Source organism: Lolium perenne, chromosome 1 (genome assembly GCF_019359855.2).
Source record: "Lolium perenne isolate Kyuss_39 chromosome 1, Kyuss_2.0, whole genome shotgun sequence".
Classification (NCBI taxonomy): domain Eukaryota; kingdom Viridiplantae; phylum Streptophyta; class Magnoliopsida; order Poales; family Poaceae; genus Lolium; species Lolium perenne.
The window spans coordinates 29,976,944-29,996,312 of record NC_067244.2 but is presented as its reverse complement, the minus strand read 5'-3'; the positions used below and the strand labels follow the sequence as shown (position 1 = coordinate 29,996,312).

Here is a 19,369-nt window from a genome sequence, read left to right as displayed (position 1 = left end):
CTTGGGAGAAGCTTGAAGATCTCCGCCAGCAGTTTCCAAAAGTTCAGCTCGAGGACGAGCTGTTTGAGAAGGCGGGGAGAGATGTTATGGTCGGTTTGACCTATACACGCAGGAAGCCCACTAGTGGCTAGTTATGGGCTTAGCCCAAGTAAATTAGGGGCTTAGCCCAAGTAAATTAGGGTTGAGAGGAGGCCGTCCTCCTATATAAACACTTGTATCCCTTCGAGATTGAGGAGACAATATTCAGTATCATTACTGTCTCGTCTCCTGAAGGGAGACGGGAGACCCCTGTGCCCCCGCCGCACCAACCCTAGCCGCCGCCTCCTTCCTCCGCGACGGCGCCCAGCCGCCGGCGCCGAGCTCTCCAGCCTCGCCGCCCTCACTTCCACCCTTACAATCTCCGCCCTAGACCCGGTAGAACCCTAGTCTCTACCACGCTCACATACACGCGCATACACTCACCCCTATGAACGCACACACGCACACCCTACCCCTATGAGCATCTCCGAAAGACTGAGCCGGCGGATTGGATCTTGAAATTGACGAAGTCACCACAGGCGCCTCGCTGTCGACGGGAACGTCGCCTCCCACTGAATGAATATTCCGCCTTTATGAGACACACAGATGTCAAATCTGGGATTTGAACTCTGGTGGGCTGGGGGGTACAACCACCCTCCTAACCACCCAACCTCAGGTTGGTTCTCAATTAATCTATGGTTTTGCAGTGTCATATAGTTCTGATTTTTGAGCAAAAATTGACTTGGTTCCAACGTGAACTCAACACCACCACCAAAGAGAAGGATTCATACTTGTTCTGAATGCTTTCAAACCCTTGTCAAATTTTGACCACATCATGCTTCATGGGAGAGTTGGTGACAAATACAGTTCAGGTTGCCATCTGTTTCAGTATCATCGACTAGTCATTTATACCGGGAACGACGATGCTTAATCCCATGTGTTGCTCCAGAGCTAAGGAGCCACATGCTCCTGGTTAAATAGGATTTAAGATGCCATATACTGGAAAGGTGGAATCAAAACTTTTCAGAGCATTCTACCAACAAACCCAGAACAAGAATCTTCAAATAAAATTGAGATGGATCAAAGCACAAGCTCACAGTCATGTCTTGACTGGCATTGCATTTGATTCAGTTCGTGTTTTGACTTACAGAACATAGCATATGCAGCAGTAGAAATCAAATCTGGACACCCCATAACACTGAACGACACTGTCCAAACTTCACTCCCATGTTTCACAAGAGGAAAATGCCAATCCTAAAACTACTACTGGCAACAGTAACAACATCAGATTCTTGGATGAATCAGCATCCTAGGACTGATCAGACCATGTAACACATGTGCTTACTGTGAATAAGAAGCCATTAAACAGATTTGAGTCCTGCACCAACGGCATTCCGCCTAGCTCCCACCTCCAGCAACTTGGGCATTTTGCTTAATTGTTTGTATATGCAAGTTTTGCTTAGCCAGGTGTTTGATTCAGCAGTTTAATCGTTCATAAAAGTTGTAAAGGCTGCATATTCAACACCAGGCAAGCGCATCAGACCTGTTCTGCTTATCAAGCAACTCGAGAGCTCTATGCAATTATGCTGCAAGGCAATAAAGAAAGATGCCAGATTGACTAGCAAAATCTGATCACTTTGAACAAGGACACATACTTAGCTACATCATGATCAATGAAACCTTCGGAGCCTTGCCTTTCGAAAATAAGTACTCAGTAGCACAGGAATTTGCTCAAACCTTCAATAACTAAACATAACAGTTCAGTAACAATTAGATATCACGAAAACATAAAAGCCGTGAACATCTCACCCATCAATACGGCTTTACAGTCTTGAAACTAGAATTACATTAGCATAGCCCTACAGAGATAGCTACAGACATCAACCATCATATAAACAAAACTAAACACTAGCACACCAGCTAAGCTTCAGGATAAAACAGGGTAATAGAGGCCGTGACCTTGATAGCAGCATTGTCGTCAGGATGAACGGACTTGGGCACGGAGAACTGGAAGAAGTCATCAGGATGAGGGAGCCCATCCGAGGGATTGGTGCATGGTACATCGAAGGAGGTTACGACATCGTGTTTAGATGTCTGGGAGTTCGGAGTAGCGAGGAAGTGGAGTTCAAGCTTGCATTTCAGTGCCTCTGGTGGCGGTCGCAACCAAGAAACGTCTTTAGGTTGGGGAGATATGCAGATTGCAGAGACCGTGCTGCCGAACGGCCTCCGTGCCATGAATAGCACAAGCAGGTGCTGTCTGGTGCCACGGACGGCACCGACGACATTGAAGCCGCCCAAGAGGTGGATGTCGAAGCTCTTCCCGGCCTGGGTCTCGGCGGTGTATGGCCACTTCTCCACGATGATGAAGTGATCCAGAAGGGCCTCCATGGAGCCGATGAAGCTGCAGGCTTCCCGTGCGCAGCTCGCCGTGAGGGCGTAACTGCATGACCGTCGGTGGGTGGGCAGGAAGTAGCGAGTCAGCAGGTCGGTGCAGCCGTAGGCGGCATTGGGGCACGTCACACAGATGGCCCCCACGGCATTCTCCAAGGGCTGGTTCCGGCGGTAGCCGTCGGTGTGGTGGCCGCCGGAAACGTTGCACCTCGCTGCTGCGGCTGACCCTTCCCAGGATAAAGCCTTGAGGCATGCGAGGCACACCGCGTGCCCCTGGTCACACTGCAAGAGTGCAATCGAGTGTGAACAGGCCAGATACTCTGAGATACTACCGGTATATGAAATATCTATAGACATGTAATAAAAGTATACTATCCTAAACTGACATAAAAGATGGTGTGGCTGAACTAGTATAGAAACAACTGTTTGTATCATGATACGGTCCAGTGTTCAAACCCCATGTCTGCATATTTATTCGTTGGTTAATCAAAATATAATTTTTCTATGTATTTTTTCTTACAGAAAGCTCATATAATGTTTCTTATAGTCGTAGGTTTTTCATGTTAACTCATTAGTTAGAAATTTGTACAAAGTTACATATTCCATAATCTTCGTTTTAAGTTTCTCAAGCACAAATATGCTCTACTCTTACATTTTCATATTAACTTTCTTAGTTAGAAATTGTGCAGAGTTACATATTTGATGCTCCTGTTTTACGTTTCTCAGGCAAGTATCTTTTATATTGCCATAGTTTTTCAAGCACATAGGTGTCAACATAGTTCATACCTCTAATTATTTTCGAACTATATTTCGGATAATATATTTTGAATACCCTGTGTTGAAATTCTGGGCCCGCCCTGGATGGTAGATCTATACTAGATCTAGTACTGCACAAATACTGAGGGCTCCTTTGATTCAAAGGATTTGCATAGGAATTGTGTAGGATTTGGTTCCTATGGAAAAATTTCCTATACATGTTGTTTGATTCATAGGAACATAGCCTATAGGAATCTTGTAGTGTAATTCCTATAGGAAAAAAGCATTAGCTCATACCTCATTGAAAAATTCCTTTGCTACAATCAAACAAACTTCATCTTCCTATAGGATTCAAGTAGACATGCCATTCCAATCCTATACCTTTCCTATTCCTATGTTTTTCCTATCCTTCAAATCAAAGGAGCCCTGATATTGATTTGGGAGGGGAGATGTCGCACGCACCTGGAAGATGGGTGGCTTCAGCGAGAGGCAGCAGGCGATGCAGTCGAAGGCGCGGCCTCCATCCGCCAGCGTCACGTCGGTGAGAGTCGAGGACGGCGGAATCGACATCGAGTGCGAGGTGGAGCCGCCGGAGTCCCCCCATTCCTTGGGCGCGCTGGCGACGACCGGGGCCCGCGGAATCGCGGTCGAGTTGGAGGTTGCGCCGTCAGCCCAGTCGTCCCAGATCTTCTCGGGCGACTTGCTGCCCGCGGCGAGGAATGCCTCAGACAAGCCGCCCCTGACCTCGGGCGACTTGCTGCCCGCGGCGAGCAATGGCTTGGACCGGCCGTTCCAGACATCGGGCGACTTGCTGCCCGCGGCGAGCAATGGCTTGGACCGGCCGTTCCAGACATCGGACTGGCCGTTCCAGACATCGGGCGACTTGCTGCCCGCGGCGAGCAATGGCTTGGACGGGCCGTTCCAGACATCGGGCGACTTGCTGCCCGCAGCGAGGAATGCCTCGGACAAGCCGCCCCTGACCTCGGGCGACTTGCTGCCCGCGGCGAGCAATGGCTTGGACCGGCCGTTCCAGACATCGGGCGACTTGCTGCCCGCGGCGAGCAATGGCTTGGACCGGCCGTTCCAGACATCGGACTGGCCGTTCCAGACATCGGGCGACTTGCTGCCCGCGGCGAGCAATGGCTTGGACGGGCCGTTCCAGACATCGGACTGGCCGTTCCAGACATCGGGCGACTTGCTGCCCGCGGCGAGCAATGGCTTGGACCGGCCGTTCCAGACATCGGACTGGCCGTTCCAGACATCGGACTGGCCGTTCCAGACATCGGACTGGCCGTTCCAGACATCGGGCGACTTGCTGCCCGCGGCGAGCAATGGCTTGGACCGGCCGTTCCAGACATCGGACTGGCCGTTCCAGACATCGGGCGACTTGCTGCCCGCAGCGAGCAATGGCTTGGACGGGCCGTTCCAGACATCGGGCGACTTGCTGCCCGCGGAGGGCTGCCGGCAGCTGTCACCCGAGTATGGCTCTTCGTCATCTTCATCGTAACACTGGCAGTAGTTGAAGCCCTCGGATAAACATGAACTCACACATCTATCAAACGGCCCGCAGTCATACCTCTCCGACGACATACTTCGCCTCCTGGCTTAATTAGGGCATGGGAGGGGGACGGCGGCCAGATGGGGCGGTGGCAGCAGCTACAAAGGGAGAATCGAGGCACAGGGCGGTGGCCGCCGGATTTTGGACGGGAAGGGGGGCGGCCGCCGGAGAGGCGACGGCAGGTGTCGATTTGGGGGAAAAGCTGGGAGAAGAGTGACGCTGGCCGGTCGGGGCTTTGGCCCAAGTAAAATGCAACCATGGTACTGAAACTTGGACCCAAACCATATTTCATTACGCCCAATCTTTTTTTTTTGCAATAGATATTTTTAAAATTTCTTGCAAACAAGAACCAGTTCATCATCTTAATTGAGCCTCAGCTTAATACGAGCACGAATTGACAAATATACAATTCTAAGTGACTTCTTTAAATTGATGTTTTGGGATCATAGGTAGTGTGCAGATCTAATACATTGCAGATTATCTTCACTACCATGATTGCTTTATCAAGTAATCTTCCGTACATTTTTATTAAGTCATGAAATAAGGCACTAGAACTGCGAGTATCTACTGATTTAATTTATCAGATTATACTCTCTAGTGCTACGAGACAGACTACAAAATTTCCTTAGAGATAATCTACAAAGTATCATACTTAACAATCTGGAGTTCATACACACTAATGATTTCAAGCCAATGCCTTGAATCTCTGTTAATCTTGCAAAGTTCATTATAGCATAACCATGATGGTTTTTGATTTACTAATTATAAATTAATAATCTCTTGTTCACCCAGGAAGTAAACGATAGCCGAAAAAGAATTTGAGGCCTTTAGCCCTCAATGGCCACAACTACCCTACATGGGTCATGGACATAAAGATCAACCACGCATCTCGTGGAATTGTGCATGCAATCCAGGCCACGAAGGATCCACCTCTAGATGAAGTCACGCCGCTAACATAAGAGAAAATGTATGTTGTATTGTACATCATAAGACATCATACATTCAGATCATAAGGGTCCTGAGAGGCATGATAAAGCACATGTTTGACAAAACTAAGCTTTGCGACGAGTGTGAATGTTATACGTATATCACGCAGGAATGCCACACCCCACAGCATCATGTTTTTCTGTATCAGCAATCACTGGCATGCAAATGATCTTAAAGGAAAAGGTTTGAATCTCACTTCAACCTTCATCCAGACCGCACCAATGGAGCTAGTTGTTCGCAAGACGTTCCTCCTGAATGTTGCAGCACCATGCCTCTCTGACGGTCACAACCTCACAGGACCCTATGGACACGGAGAACGTGATGATTGAGTATGCCTCAGTCGACATGTTTGGATACTTTGAGTGGTCCCATTATCTCCTTAGTGATTGATTTATTCATGTCCATTTATGTTGTTGCAACATATATTGTATCTGCATCCTGATATAAATAAGATTGGATATTCTCTATATATTTGATAAAGATTTACATACCAGAAACTCTTGAATTCGATGGATGAGGAACAAGTATTTGAAAATGTACCCTCTCTATTGTTTGGATTGTAATAGACGTACAACGAACCCGTAACACATGTTGCCTATAAATAAATTTCATTGGTCATGATTTGCATGAAGTTAAGTTTTCTCAATCATCAGATATGTAGCTCATTTTGAGGTTCTCATATACCTCAAGATTAAAGCTGGATCATTTAAGTCCCTCGATTGAATGCATTTGAGGTGATATTTATGGTCTCATCCAACCATTGTATGGACTAAAAAATAATTATAATCAATTCAAATGGACAATGATGCAGAATTCTCTTCATGTGCCTCCAGCAATTATTGCATGGCTTTCGAACATTGAAGTTCAACACTTTATCACATATGTTCATACACAAAAGGTTGGTTAAATATCTAAGCAAGAGGATCAAACACCTTGCACGACCTTTGTTAATGAGTTGAAATTTACCAACTTCATGTTGGAGTCATGCGGTTTTACACGCCACTGACTAACTAACTGCATATTGCACTACTTCCCCGCTGCATTTGATATATGGAAATCCTCCGAGCATTTTCCATCTGCGTAAGTTCGGAAGCGTTTCATGCGTACCAATCTCACCACCGCAACATACATCATAGGCCACATATTAGGGATCTATGTGGGGTACAGATCTCTGTCGATCACTAAATACCTTGAACTCCTCAACCTTGTACGTTCATTACAAATATTGAATGATGGATATTTCCAGCATTAGGGGGAGATTTCAAGTACCAAATAGAATGCCAGGAAACCATTTGGAACTACACATTCCTCTCCATATCCACGTACTCCAGAATCTGGACTATACGTCTAAGATTCACAAATTTGCAACACTTTGCAAATAACCTTCCATATTCATTTACTGATTAAAAGGTGATATATAATCCTTTAATTCGGCTAGAAATGCACCCGAAAGAGTGGAGGTACCAATAAAAACCACCCAACTCCCTATCTCTAAAAAGAGAAGGAGCAGTACAGCCTCTAACTAGAATCTAGCTTCCTACAAGCAACAAGGTAAACCTAGGAGAAATCCTCTGAACCAGTAAATGCATATCAACTTAGCATTGAGTAACACCTTATGGGTAGTATACATCCAGTGGAAGGAAAACCTCCAGAACCCAGCTTCATCTTGCACACACACATTGGCTGGGACATCGGAACACTCAAACTCATGCGTATTGGGAAATCACAAAGAGTCATCATGGGTACTTGAGATTTCCTCCAACTATATCGATTTTGGAGAATCATATGATCGAACCCTACAAATGTCAATAATATTTCTCTTGGATGATTGCAAACATCTTTCACAATGATTTAGATCCAAAGACCATGGCCACGGTAGAGTGTAAAACACTTGCTCGGACTGAAACAATCGAAGGATGCAATCCAAGCAGAATTAGCCTCGCTCCTCCAAATGAATTTCTATGAGATTGAATATATTCTCTTCCCGCAATGGAATGAGATAACAAGGTGGTGAGAAAACAAGGTCAGATTTATGCAGAGATCCGAGACCTAATCTCTTGAAGCGAATGGATTCCTATTTCCGATACATTATATCATTGGCAGTACAAAATCATCTAGCTACGCCGTTGATATATGTAGTGAATACATATCAATGTGGATCACTAGATTTGGAGATGTATGGTTCCCGATGGAATCACAATCCGAATCGAAATTCAAATGCAACATGTATTGTGTAAATTTAATAAGTCACAACATGGCTTATTGTTGTCGGTATATTTTGGTACAAACGATGTAGTGAGTTCCTTATACACAAGGATTACTCCTACAATGATGATTACTGATCCATCTCCAACGTATCTATAATTTCTGATGTTCCATGCTTGTTTTATGACAATACCTACATGTTTTGTTCACACTTTATGATAATTTTATGCGTTTTCTGGAACTAACCTACTAATGAGATGCCGAAGTGCCAGTTCCTGTTTTCTGCTGTTTTTGGTTTCAGAAATCCTAGTAAGGAAATATTCTCGGAATTGGACGAAATCAATGCCCAGTATCTTATAATTCCACGAAGCTTCCAGAACACCGGAGAGGGACCAGAGGAGAGCCATAGGCCCACCACACATGTGACCGGCGCGGCCCAAGGGGGGGCGCGCCCCCCTATTGTCTGGCGGCCTCGTCAGCCTTCCGACTCCGCCTCTTCGCCTATAAGAAGCCCCCTGACCTAAATCTTCGATACGAATAAGCCACGGTACGAGAAACCTTCCAAAGCCGCCGCCATCGCGAAGCCAAGATCTGGGGGGCAGAAGTCTTTGTTCCGGCACACCGCCGGGACGGGGAAGTGCCCCCGGAAGGCATCTCCATCGACACCACCGCCATCTTCATCACCGCAGCTGTCTCCCATGAGGAGGGAGTAGTTCTCCTTCGAGGCTAAGGGCTGTACCGGTACCTATGTGGTTAATCTCTCTCTCTCCATGTACTTCAATACAATGATCTCATGAGCTGCCTTACATGATTGAGATCCATATGATGAGCTTTGTAATCTAGATGTCGTTATGCTATTCAAGTGGATTTTACTTATGTGATCTCCGGAGACTCCTTGTCCCACGTGTGTAAAGGTGATAGTGTGTGCACCGTGTGGGTCTCTTAGGCTATATTTCACAGAATACTTATTCACTGAGTTATGATTTGAGTTGGATTATCTTGCCAGAGAGTAATTCAGAATAGCATAGTGAAGTGCTTATTTATAATCCTTTATGATTGCAATGAGCTTTGTATCACTATTAATCTATGTGCTACTCTAGTGATGTTATTAAAGTACTCTATTCCTCCTTCATGATGTAATGGTGACAGTGTGTGCATCATGTAGTACTTGGCGTAGTTTATGATTGTGATCTCTTGTAGATTATGAAGTTAACTATTACTATGATGGTATTGATGTGATCTATTCCTCCTTTCATAGCTTGATGGTGACAGTGTGCATGCTATGTTAGTACTTGGTATAATTGCGTTGGTCTATCATGCACTCTAAGGTTATTTAAATATGAATATCGAATGTTGTGGAGCTTGTTAACTCCGGCATCGAGGTGCTCTTGTAGCCCTACACAATTAATGGTGTTCCTCATCCAACAAAAGAGTGTAGAGTGGTTTTATCATGTGATCAATGTTGAGAGTGTCCACTAGTGAAAGTATGATCCCTAGGCCTTGTTTCCAAATACTGCAATCATCGCTTGTTTACTGTTTTACTGCATCTGTACTTCCTGCAATATCTCCCACGTCAACTGCATGCCAGCAAGCTATTTTCTGGCGCCGTTACTACTGCTCATATTCATTCATACCACTTGTATTTCACTATCTCTTCGCCGAACTAGTGCACCTATACATCTGACAAGTGTATTAGGTGTGTTGGGGACACAAGAGACTTCTTGTATCGTGATTGCAGGGTTGCTTGAGAGGGATACCTTTGACCTCTTCCTCCCTGAGTTCGATAAACCTTGGGTGATCCACTTAAGGGAAAACTTGCTGCTGTTCTACAAACCTCTGCTCTTGGAGGCCCAACACTGTCTACAGGAAAAGAAGCGTGAGTAGACATCAAGCTATTTTCTGGCGCCGTTGCCGGGAAGGAAAGGTAAAAGGTACCCACACTCCAAATCTCGGCAACTAAGCTATTTTCTGGGTGAGTGCTCGAAGGTATTTCCTTTAGATCCTGCAATTGCATCTTTTTGTTTCTTGTTAAACACTAGTAAGGCATAATGGAAAACAACTGTGAGCTTTTTAATCTATTTCCTAAGTTAAGACATAAATGGTGTGATGCAAAAATTAAAAAACCTATGGAACCTTATTTGCATGCTAGTAGTGATATTAGTATGAACACTTTGAACACCATTGTTGCTAATGATATGGAAAATTCTAAGCTTGGGGAAGCTGGTCTTGATGAGCTTGATATTTTTAGTCCCCCAAGCATTAAGGAGAAAATTTTCTTTGATGATACTTTGCCTCCTATTTATGATGATTATAATGATAGTGGTCTTTTGGTGCCGCCTACTATGGAGGATAAATTTAATTATGATTACAATATGCCTCCTATATTTGATGATAGCTACTTTGTTGAATTTGCTCCCACTACAATTAATAAGAATGACTATGCTTATGTTGGGAGTAGTAATAATTTTATGCATGAGACTCATGATAAGAATGTTTCATTTGATAGTTATATTGTTGAGTTTGTTCATGATGCTACTGAAAATCTTTATACAACAACAACAACAACAACAACCAAGCCTTTCAGTCCCAAACAAGTTGGGGTAGGCTAGAGTTGAAACCCATAAGATCTCGAAGCAAAGTCATGGTTCCGGAACGTGGATAGCTAACTTCCACGCACCCCTATCCATGGCTAAATCTTTGTCGATATTCCAAACCTTCAGGTCTCTCTTAACGGACTCCTCCCATGTCAAGTTTGGTCTACCACGTCCCCTCTTAACATTCTCATCACGCTTTATCCGTCCGCTATGCACCGCCGCTTTCGGAGGCCTCCGTTGGATATGTCCAAACCATCTGAGACGATGTTGGACCAGCTTCTCTTCAATCGGTGCTACCCCAACTCTCTCCCGTATATCGTCATTCCGTACCCGACCCTTTCTTGTGTGGCCACATATCCATCTCAACATGCGCATCTCTGCTACACTTAACTGTTGGATATGTCGTCTCTTCGTTGGCCAACACTCAGCGCCATACAACATCGCAGGTCGGATAGCTGTCCTATAAAATCTGCCTTTTAGCTTTTGTGGCACTCTCTTGTCACAGAGTACGCCAGAAGCTTGGCACCACTTCATCCAACCAGTCTTGATTCGGTGGCCCACATCTTCATCGATGTCGCCATCCTTCTGCAACATGGACCCCAAATATCGAAAAGTGTCTCTCTCCGGTACCACCTGCCCATCAAGGCTAACCTCTCCCTCCTCGTGCCTAGTAGAACTGAAACTGCACCTCATGTATTCAGTTTTAGTTCTACTAAGCTTAAAACCTTTCGATTCGAGAGTTCGCCTCCACAACTCTAACTTTCTATTAACCCCCGTTCGGCTATCATCGACTAGCACCACATCGTCCGCAAAGAGCATACACCATGGGATGTCTCCTTGTATATCCCTTGTGACCTCATCCATCACCAAATCAAAAAGATAAGGGCTCAAAGCTGACCCTTGGTGTAGCCCTATTCTAATTGGAAAGTCATCAGTGTCGCCATCGCTTGTTCGAACACTTGTCACAACATTATCATACATATCCTTGATGAGGGTAATGCACTTTATTGGGACTTTGTGTTTCTCCAAGGCCCACCACATGACATTCCGTGGTATCTTATCATAGGCCTTCTCCAAATCAATGAACACCATATGAAGGTCCTTCTTTTGCTCCCTGTATCTCTCCATCAGCTGTCGTACCAAGAAGATGGCTTCCATGGTAGACCTCCCAGGCATGAAACCAAATTGGTTTTTGGTCACGCTTGTCAACCTTCTTAAGCGGTGCTCAATGACTCTCTCCCATAGCTTCATAGTATGGCTCATCAGCTTGATTCCACGGTAATTAGTACAACTTTGAACATCCCCCTTGTTCTTGAAGATTGGTACTAAAATACTCCGCCTCCATTCTTCGGGCATCTTGTTTGACCGAAAAATGAGGTTGAAAAGCTTAGTTAGCCATACTATTGCTACGTCTCCAAGGCCTCTCCACGCCTCGATGGGGATACCATCAGGACCCATCGCCTTGCCGCCTTTCATCCTCCTTAACGCCTCCTTAACCTCAGACTCCTGGATACGTCGCACAAAGCACATGCTGGTATCATCAAAGGAGTCGTCTAGCTCAATGGTAGAGCTCTCAGCCTCTCCATTGTAAAGGTTGTCAAAGTACTCCCGCCATCTACGCTTGATCGCCTCATCCTTCACAAGAAGCTGATCATCTCCGTCCTTGATGCATTTGACTTCGTTGACATCCCTCGTCTTCCTCTCCCTAAACTTGGCCATCTTATAGATGTCCCTTTCTCCTTCCTTCGTGTTTAAACGTTGGTAGAGGTCCTCATACGCCCGACCCCTTGCTTCACTCACCGCCCGCTTTGCAGCCTTCTTCGCCACCTTGTACTTCTCCATGTTGGCTGCACTCCTGTCCAGATATAGGCATCTGAAACAGTCCTTTTTCTCCCTAATAACCTTCTGGACCTCATCGTTTCACCACCAGGTATCCTTAGCTTCCCTTCTACTTCCCTTAGTCACCCCAAACTCCTCTACAGCGACCTTCCGCAAGCAGGTCGACATACTCGTCCACATCATGTTTGCATCGCCTCCTTCCTCCCAACGACCCTCCTTAATAACCCTCTCCCTGAAAGCCTGGGCTGCCTCATCCTTGAGCTTCCACCACTTTGTTCTAGCGACTTTGGCACGCTTACCCCGCTGGACACGGATCCTAAAACGAAAGTCAGCAACCACCAGCTTATGTTGAGGGACAACACTCTCTCCAGGTATCACCTTACAATCAATGCAGGCGCGTTTGTCTTCTCTTCTAGAGAGGACAAAATCAATCTGGCTAGAGTGTAGACCACTACTGAAAATCTTTATGAGAGAGGAAAATATGGTTTTAGAAATTTTCATGTTACTAAAATACCTCTCTATATGCTGAAATTTTTGAAATTACACATGTTTTATCTTTCTATGCTTGTTGCATTATGCTTCATGAATTTGTTTATTTACAAGATTCCTTTTCATAGGAAGTGGGTTAGACTTAAATGTGTTTTGAATTTGCTTCTTGATGCTCTCTTTTGCTTCAACTCTCATCTTTATGAGTGCATCATTTAAATTGCTGAGCCCATCTTAATGGCCATAAAGAAAGCACTTCTTGGGAGATAACCCATGTTTTTAGTTTACTACAGTACTTTTATTTTATATTTTAGTCTTGGAAGTTGTTACTACTGTAGCAACCTCTCCTTATCTTTATTTTATTTCATTGTTGTGCCAAGTAAAGTCTTTGATAGTAGGGTTGATACTAGATTTGGATTACTGCGCAGAAACAGATTTCTGTCTGTCACGAATTTGGGCAGAGTTCTCTGTAGGTAACTCAGAAATATCTGCCAATTTACGTGAGTGATCCTCAGATATGTACGCAACTTTCATTCAATTTGAGCATTTTCATCTGAGCAAGTCCAGTGCCTCTAAAAAATTCGTCTTTACGGACTGTTCTGTTTTGACAGATTCTGCCTTTTATTTCGCATTGCTTCTTTTGCTATGTTGGATGAATTTCTTTGTTCCATTGACTTCCAGTAGCTTTGTGCAATGTCCAGAAGTGTTAAGAATGATTGTGTCACCTCTGAACATGTGAATTTTTGATTATGCACTAACCCTCTAATGAGTTTGTTTTGAGTTTGGTATGGAGGAAGTTTTCAAGGGTCAAGAGAGGAGGATGATACAATATGATCAAGGAGAGTGAAAGCTCTAAGCTTGGGGATGCCCCCGTGGTTCATCCCTGCATATTTCAAGAAGACTCAAGCATCTAAGCTTGGGGATGCCCAAGGCATCCCCTTCTTCATCAACAATTTATCAGGTTTCTTCTATTGAAACTATATTTTTATTTCATCACATCTTATGTACTTTACTTGGAGCGTCTGCGTGTTTTTTATTTTCGTTTTTGTTATTTTCATTCTCTGAATAAATGCTTGTGTGGGAGAGAGACACGCTCCGCTGGTTCATATGAACACATGTATTCTTAGCTTTTAATGTTCATGGCGAAGGTTGAAACTACTTCGTTAATTGTTATATGGTTGGAATCAGAAAATGTTGCATGTGGTAGTGGTATAATGAAATACTTGCATAATCTTGTAGATCATTGAGCTTTGATAACTTGATTCTTTGCAAACGTTTTGAGGTATTTAGATGGTAAGGTTTGCTGGATAAATAAGTTAAAATTAGTAGTGGATTGTTGTCTTTAAGCTTCTGCCGTACTACAAACTCTATTTAAATAGTTGAAGGTGTAGTTGGACTTGTTAGCTTTCCTTGTCTGAGAGTTCATCGTAATAACTAAGTTGTGCTAAAGGTCGAGGGAGCTAGCGGGGTACTTGTGCCACCGTGAACGGCCCTCCTTGGAGTGAATTTTAATCATGCTCTTAATGATGAACCTGCTAGTTGTTTGCAATAAGCTTGTGAGTTCTTTTTGACTAATGTTAAGCTACGTTTTTTGGCACTTCCACCATCCAAATTTGCTAGCCTCTTCGGTACTGTGCATTGCCTTTTGCTCACATTGAGAATTGTGCATACTTCGCCGGTACATCCAAACCCGTGGGAGGACTTTCTCTTGTTCTCCTACACATAAGCCCATACATCTCCTCAAAACAACCACCATACCTACCTACCACAGCATTTCCATAGTTGTTCCGAGATATATTGCCATGCAACTTCCATTTTACATTACATGTTGTCATTCATTATTTATATATTGCTTTGCATGATTCTATACAGCTGATGTGTGGTTTACCCATTTTACGCTAGATCATTGCACATCCTGCTACACTGGCAGAGGCATACAGTTTCATACATCATGTTTCATTCATTATGAGTTATTTGTACCAAAAAGTGTGTTGTCATATTAGGATGTTGCCCCTAAAAGTGAAAAGAGCCATGGAGGCCATCAAAAAGAGAAAAAGAAAAGAAAGAAAAAAAATAGAAAGAAAAAGAAAAAAAGAAAAAAAAGAAAAAAGAAAAAGGGGGCCGCATCACTATCTTTTATCCACACTTGTGCTCATGTTTTAGAGCATCTCCACTCATCTCCCCACAGAGCCCCCCACGGCCACTTTTTTTCATCCGGACGGCGAAAAACGGCCCAGTCAGGCCCCCGGTTCCTCGTTTTGGTCCGGATTTGAGCTTATTTTCGTCCGGACTCCCCATGCCATCCTCGGTATCCCGGGGGTCTCCCGGGGACTCCGGATGAAGCTAAACCAACCGCCCACGCCCACGTGTCTCCTCTTTCGTCCGGATTCCCCGAGCCATCCTCTTTTTCCCCGAGAAACGCCGCTTGGGGAGCACACGACTGGGAAACTACTCCTCCCCACGCCAAATCTTCCTCCAATCCGGACGAAAATTTCGCCGGATTTGGGCGTGGGGAGCGCCAACGAGTGGGGATGCTCTTAGCACCTGCATATTCATAGTCATCATTTGTGCTCATGTTTAGCACCTACACTTCATATGAGAGAGTTTTCATGTTTTACTAGTATAACTATGTGGGAAATTTACACTATAGAACTTGGGTTGTATATTCCAATGATGAGCCTCCTCAAAAGTGCTCTAGGTCTTCATGAGCAACCAAGTTGGATGCACCCCCACTAGTTCCATTGGAGAGCTTTCATACACATATAGTTCTATGTGCATCCGTTGCATGGCAATCATTACTCCTTGCATAGCTTCGATTATAAGACTTCCTCTTGTCTAATAATCACTTATAGCTTTGTAAGACTTTCTTCCATTTGGCCTTCCAAACCCCCATTAACGTTCTTCATGCCATAACATCCTGGTGCTAATACCAAATGCTTGCGCTCACCGGTTGAGTAGACTTCGAAATAGTTGATTCATGACGTTCATGTTTATGTTTACTTGACTGAATCCTTCTTATGTTGTGAAAATTTACTTGATGCTTGGAATGAAGGATAGAACTTCTAAGCTGAACACTTAACACATCTTTAATGAACTTTGTACGGTTTCATGTCTTTAAAACAATAGTTCATGAAAACTTCTAGCTTGTTTAACTCTTGCATTATCATCTTTTATATCAATATAGACATTTGCTTTGAGTGATTTGATCTCAGCTCATATGCTTTACATTATTATTGGATCAAGATTATGTTGGTAGCATGTCACTTCAGAAATTATCTTTGTTATCGTTTACCTACTCGAGGACGAGTAGGAACTAAGCTTGGGGATGCTGATACGTCTCCAACGTATCTATAATTTCTAATGTTCCATGCTTGTTTTATGACAATACCTACATGTTTTGTTCACACTTTATGATGATTTTATGCGTTTTCCGGAACTAACCTACTAACGAGATGCTGAAGTGCCAGTTCCTATTTTCTGCTGTTTTTGGTTTCAGAAATCCTAGTAAGGAAATATTCTCGGAATTGGACGAAATCAACGCCCAGTATCTTATAATTCCACGAAGCTTCCAGAACACCGGAGAGGGACCAGAGGAGAGCCACAGGCCCACCACACATGTGGCCGGCGTGACCCAAGGGGGGTGATACGTCTCCAACGTATCCATAATTTCTGATGTTCCATGCTTGTTTTATGATAATACCTACATGTTTTGCTCACACTTTATAATGTTTTTATGCGTTTTCCGGAACTAACCTATTAACAAGATGCCACAGTGCCAGTTCCTGTTTTCTGTTGTTTTTGGTTACAGAAAGGCTGTTCGGGCAATATTCTTGGAATTCGACGAAACAAAGACCCAGTATCTTATTTTCCCCGGAAGACCCCAGAACACCGAAGGAGAGTCGGAGGCGGGCCAGGGGGCCACCACACGACAGGGACACGCGGGCTCCACCCTGGCCGTGCCGGCCTATGAGGAGGAGGCCCCAGGCGCCCTCTTGCGCCGCCTCTTCGCCTATAAGACCCCTTTCGACCTAAAAACTCGATACGAATTGATGAAACTCTAGAAAGACTCCAGGGGCGCCGCCGCCATCGCGAAACTCCAATTCGGGGGATAGAAGTCTCTGTTCCGGCACCCTGCCGGGACGGGGAAGTGCCCCCGGAAGCCATCTCCATCGACGCCACCGCCTCCATCATGCTCCGTGAGTAGTTCCCCCATGGACTACGGGTTCTAGCAGTAGCTAGTTGGTACTCTCTCTCCCATGTACTCCAATACAATGATCTCATGAGCTGCCTTACATGATTGAGATCCATCTGATGTAATCAGTGTTGTGTTTGTTGGGATCCGATGGATGATACATTATGATTAGTCTATCTATAAAGTTTGTGAAGTTATTGTTGCTGCAATCTTGTTATGCTTAATGCTTGTCACTAGGGCCCGAGTGGCATGATCTTAGATTTAAGCTCTATAATTATTGCTTAGATTGTATCTACAAGTTGTATGCACATGTCTATGTCCGGAACCAAAGGCCCCAAAGTGACAGAAATTGGGACAACTGGAGGGGAAGGCGTAGGTATGAGGATCACATGTTTTCACCAAGTGTTAATGCTTTGCTCCGGTGCTCTATTAAAAGGAGTACCTTAATAGCCAGTAGATTCCCTTGAGGCCCGGCTGCCACCGGCTGGTAGGACAAAAGATGTTGTGCAAGTTTCTCATTGCGAGCACGTACGACTATATATGGAAAACATGCCTACATGATTAATAATCTTGATGTTCTGTCTTAATGCTTTCAATCCTATCAATTTCCCAACTGTAATTTGTTCACCCAACACTTGTCACTTGTTATTGGAGAGTTACCACTAGTGTAGATTGCTGGGAACCCCGGTCCATCTCTCATCATCATATACTCGTTCTATATGTCATTGGAAGTAGTATCAACTATTTTCTGGTGTCATCGCCTCTGTGTTATTGCTACTGCTGCTGTGTTACTGTTACTATTGCTCTCATATTACTGTTGCTTTCACATCACCCCTGTTACTAGTGCTTTTCCAGGTGCAGCTGAATTGACAACTCAGTTGTTAAGGCTTATAAGTATTCTTTACCTCCCCTTGTGTCGAATCAATAAATTTGGGTTTTACTTCCCTCGAAGACTGTTGTGATCCCCTATACTTGTGGGTCATCAAGACTATTTTCTGGCGCCGTTGCCGGGGAGGCATAGCTCTACTCATAAGTTCACCTGGGGAGTACACTCTACCTCTCTCTCTGTTTTTATTTTGTTTTATTTTGTTTTGTTTAGTTTACTTTTGTCTAGTTTATTTGTGCTTAGTTTATTTTTGTCTAGTATTATTTTGCTAGTTTACTTTTGCTTAGTTTCTTTTTGTTTTGTTTTATTTTTCTCATATACCCAAAAATCCAAAAAAATTGAAAAACCTAAAAATTAAAAACTATTGTTATGGGAGAACTCACAACCTATTTGGAGCTTATAGAATTATATAATAATTATAGAGAATCAAGAACGGGTAAAGTCATGAGTGATGTGATAGAAAAATTGAATTCAATTGCTAAAATCTTGCTTAAACGCCATGATATAAATTGTTGCTCTAAAGAGGATACTAAACATCTGAAATTCCAATGTGGCTTTAGTGAGGAAGCTTTAATTAAAAACTATAATTGGAATAACTATATTCATCTTGGGTTCGAAGAGGTAGAACAATTTGTTTTATTTATGGGAGCCTCTGAGATCGAATCCTTCATGGTTAAAAATTATGAAACTTGTGTTGTTTGTAAGGACCTTAAAGATTATGTCTCTTCTATCCTTAATTTTTGCATAGAATTCTTATATCATTGATTATAAAGAGAGACTCATTAATGCACAAGAATGCACTCACAATCTGCAGGAACCTGTGGAAGAAGAAATTGATGAACCTGAAAGCTCATTGGATGAAAAAGAGGAGGAAATTGATTGACCTGAAAGCTCATTAGATGAAAAAGAAGAGGAGAGTGATGAACAAAAGGAGGAAGAATGGATTAGCTACCCATGCCAACCTTCTAATGAGAGTAACTCTTTATCTCTTACACTATTTGATTGTCCTCCATGCTTACCAAAGGTGGATGAATGTTATGTTCCTGTGGATTCTCTTGAAATAGTACCTATGAGTAAAACTTGTGAAAATAATTATGCTACTGTTATTTATGATAATCCATGCTATTTTGATAAATCTTATGATAATGCTTTGTTTGTGCCTGATGTCGAAATGCATGGTACTAAAGAATTTTGCTTAGCAAATGTTTATGATAAAGATCTAGATGATGGTCCTATGTTACTTGATAATATTAATTGTACCACTAATGAAAATGGGATTGGAGAAGTCTTGACTTTATCTAGGAGTCCCATATCTCTTGAGATTGATCGATCATCTTGTTATATTATTGATAAAAGTGGGTTTGAAAGTTTTAATCCCATTATTTTTGAGCTTGATGAAAATTATGTGTTTATGGATCATGAAAAACATGCTTTATGTGATGGTTATATTGTTGAGT

At 43.5% G+C, this 19,369-nt stretch overlaps 1 protein-coding gene across 1 annotated transcript; it reads right to left on the bottom strand.

Moving 5' to 3' along the window:
* Positions 1 to 1,733: 1,733 nt before the first annotated feature.
* Positions 1,734 to 4,940, bottom strand: LOC127329399 (uncharacterized). The gene is made up of 2 exons (XM_051355926.2): positions 3,628 to 4,940; positions 1,734 to 2,691 (listed from the first exon to the last, which is right to left on the bottom strand). The coding sequence occupies exons 1-2, from the start codon at positions 4,753 to 4,755 to the stop codon at positions 1,939 to 1,941; spliced, it is 1,881 nt and encodes a 626-aa protein (XP_051211886.1). The 5' UTR covers positions 4,756 to 4,940; the 3' UTR covers positions 1,734 to 1,938.
* Positions 4,941 to 19,369: the final 14,429 nt, after the last annotated feature.

What these genes read in the sequence shown, in the direction of transcription:
- LOC127329399 (XM_051355926.2), bottom strand. Translation starts at nt 4,755, where the DNA reads ATGTCGTCGGAGAGGTATGACTGCGGGCCGTTTGATAGATGTGTGAGT. An exon ending in TGAAGCCACCCATCTTCCAG is followed by an intron (nt 2,692 to 3,627) that starts GTGCGTGCGACA and finishes GCACTCTTGCAG; the next exon opens with TGTGACCAGGGGCACGCGGT.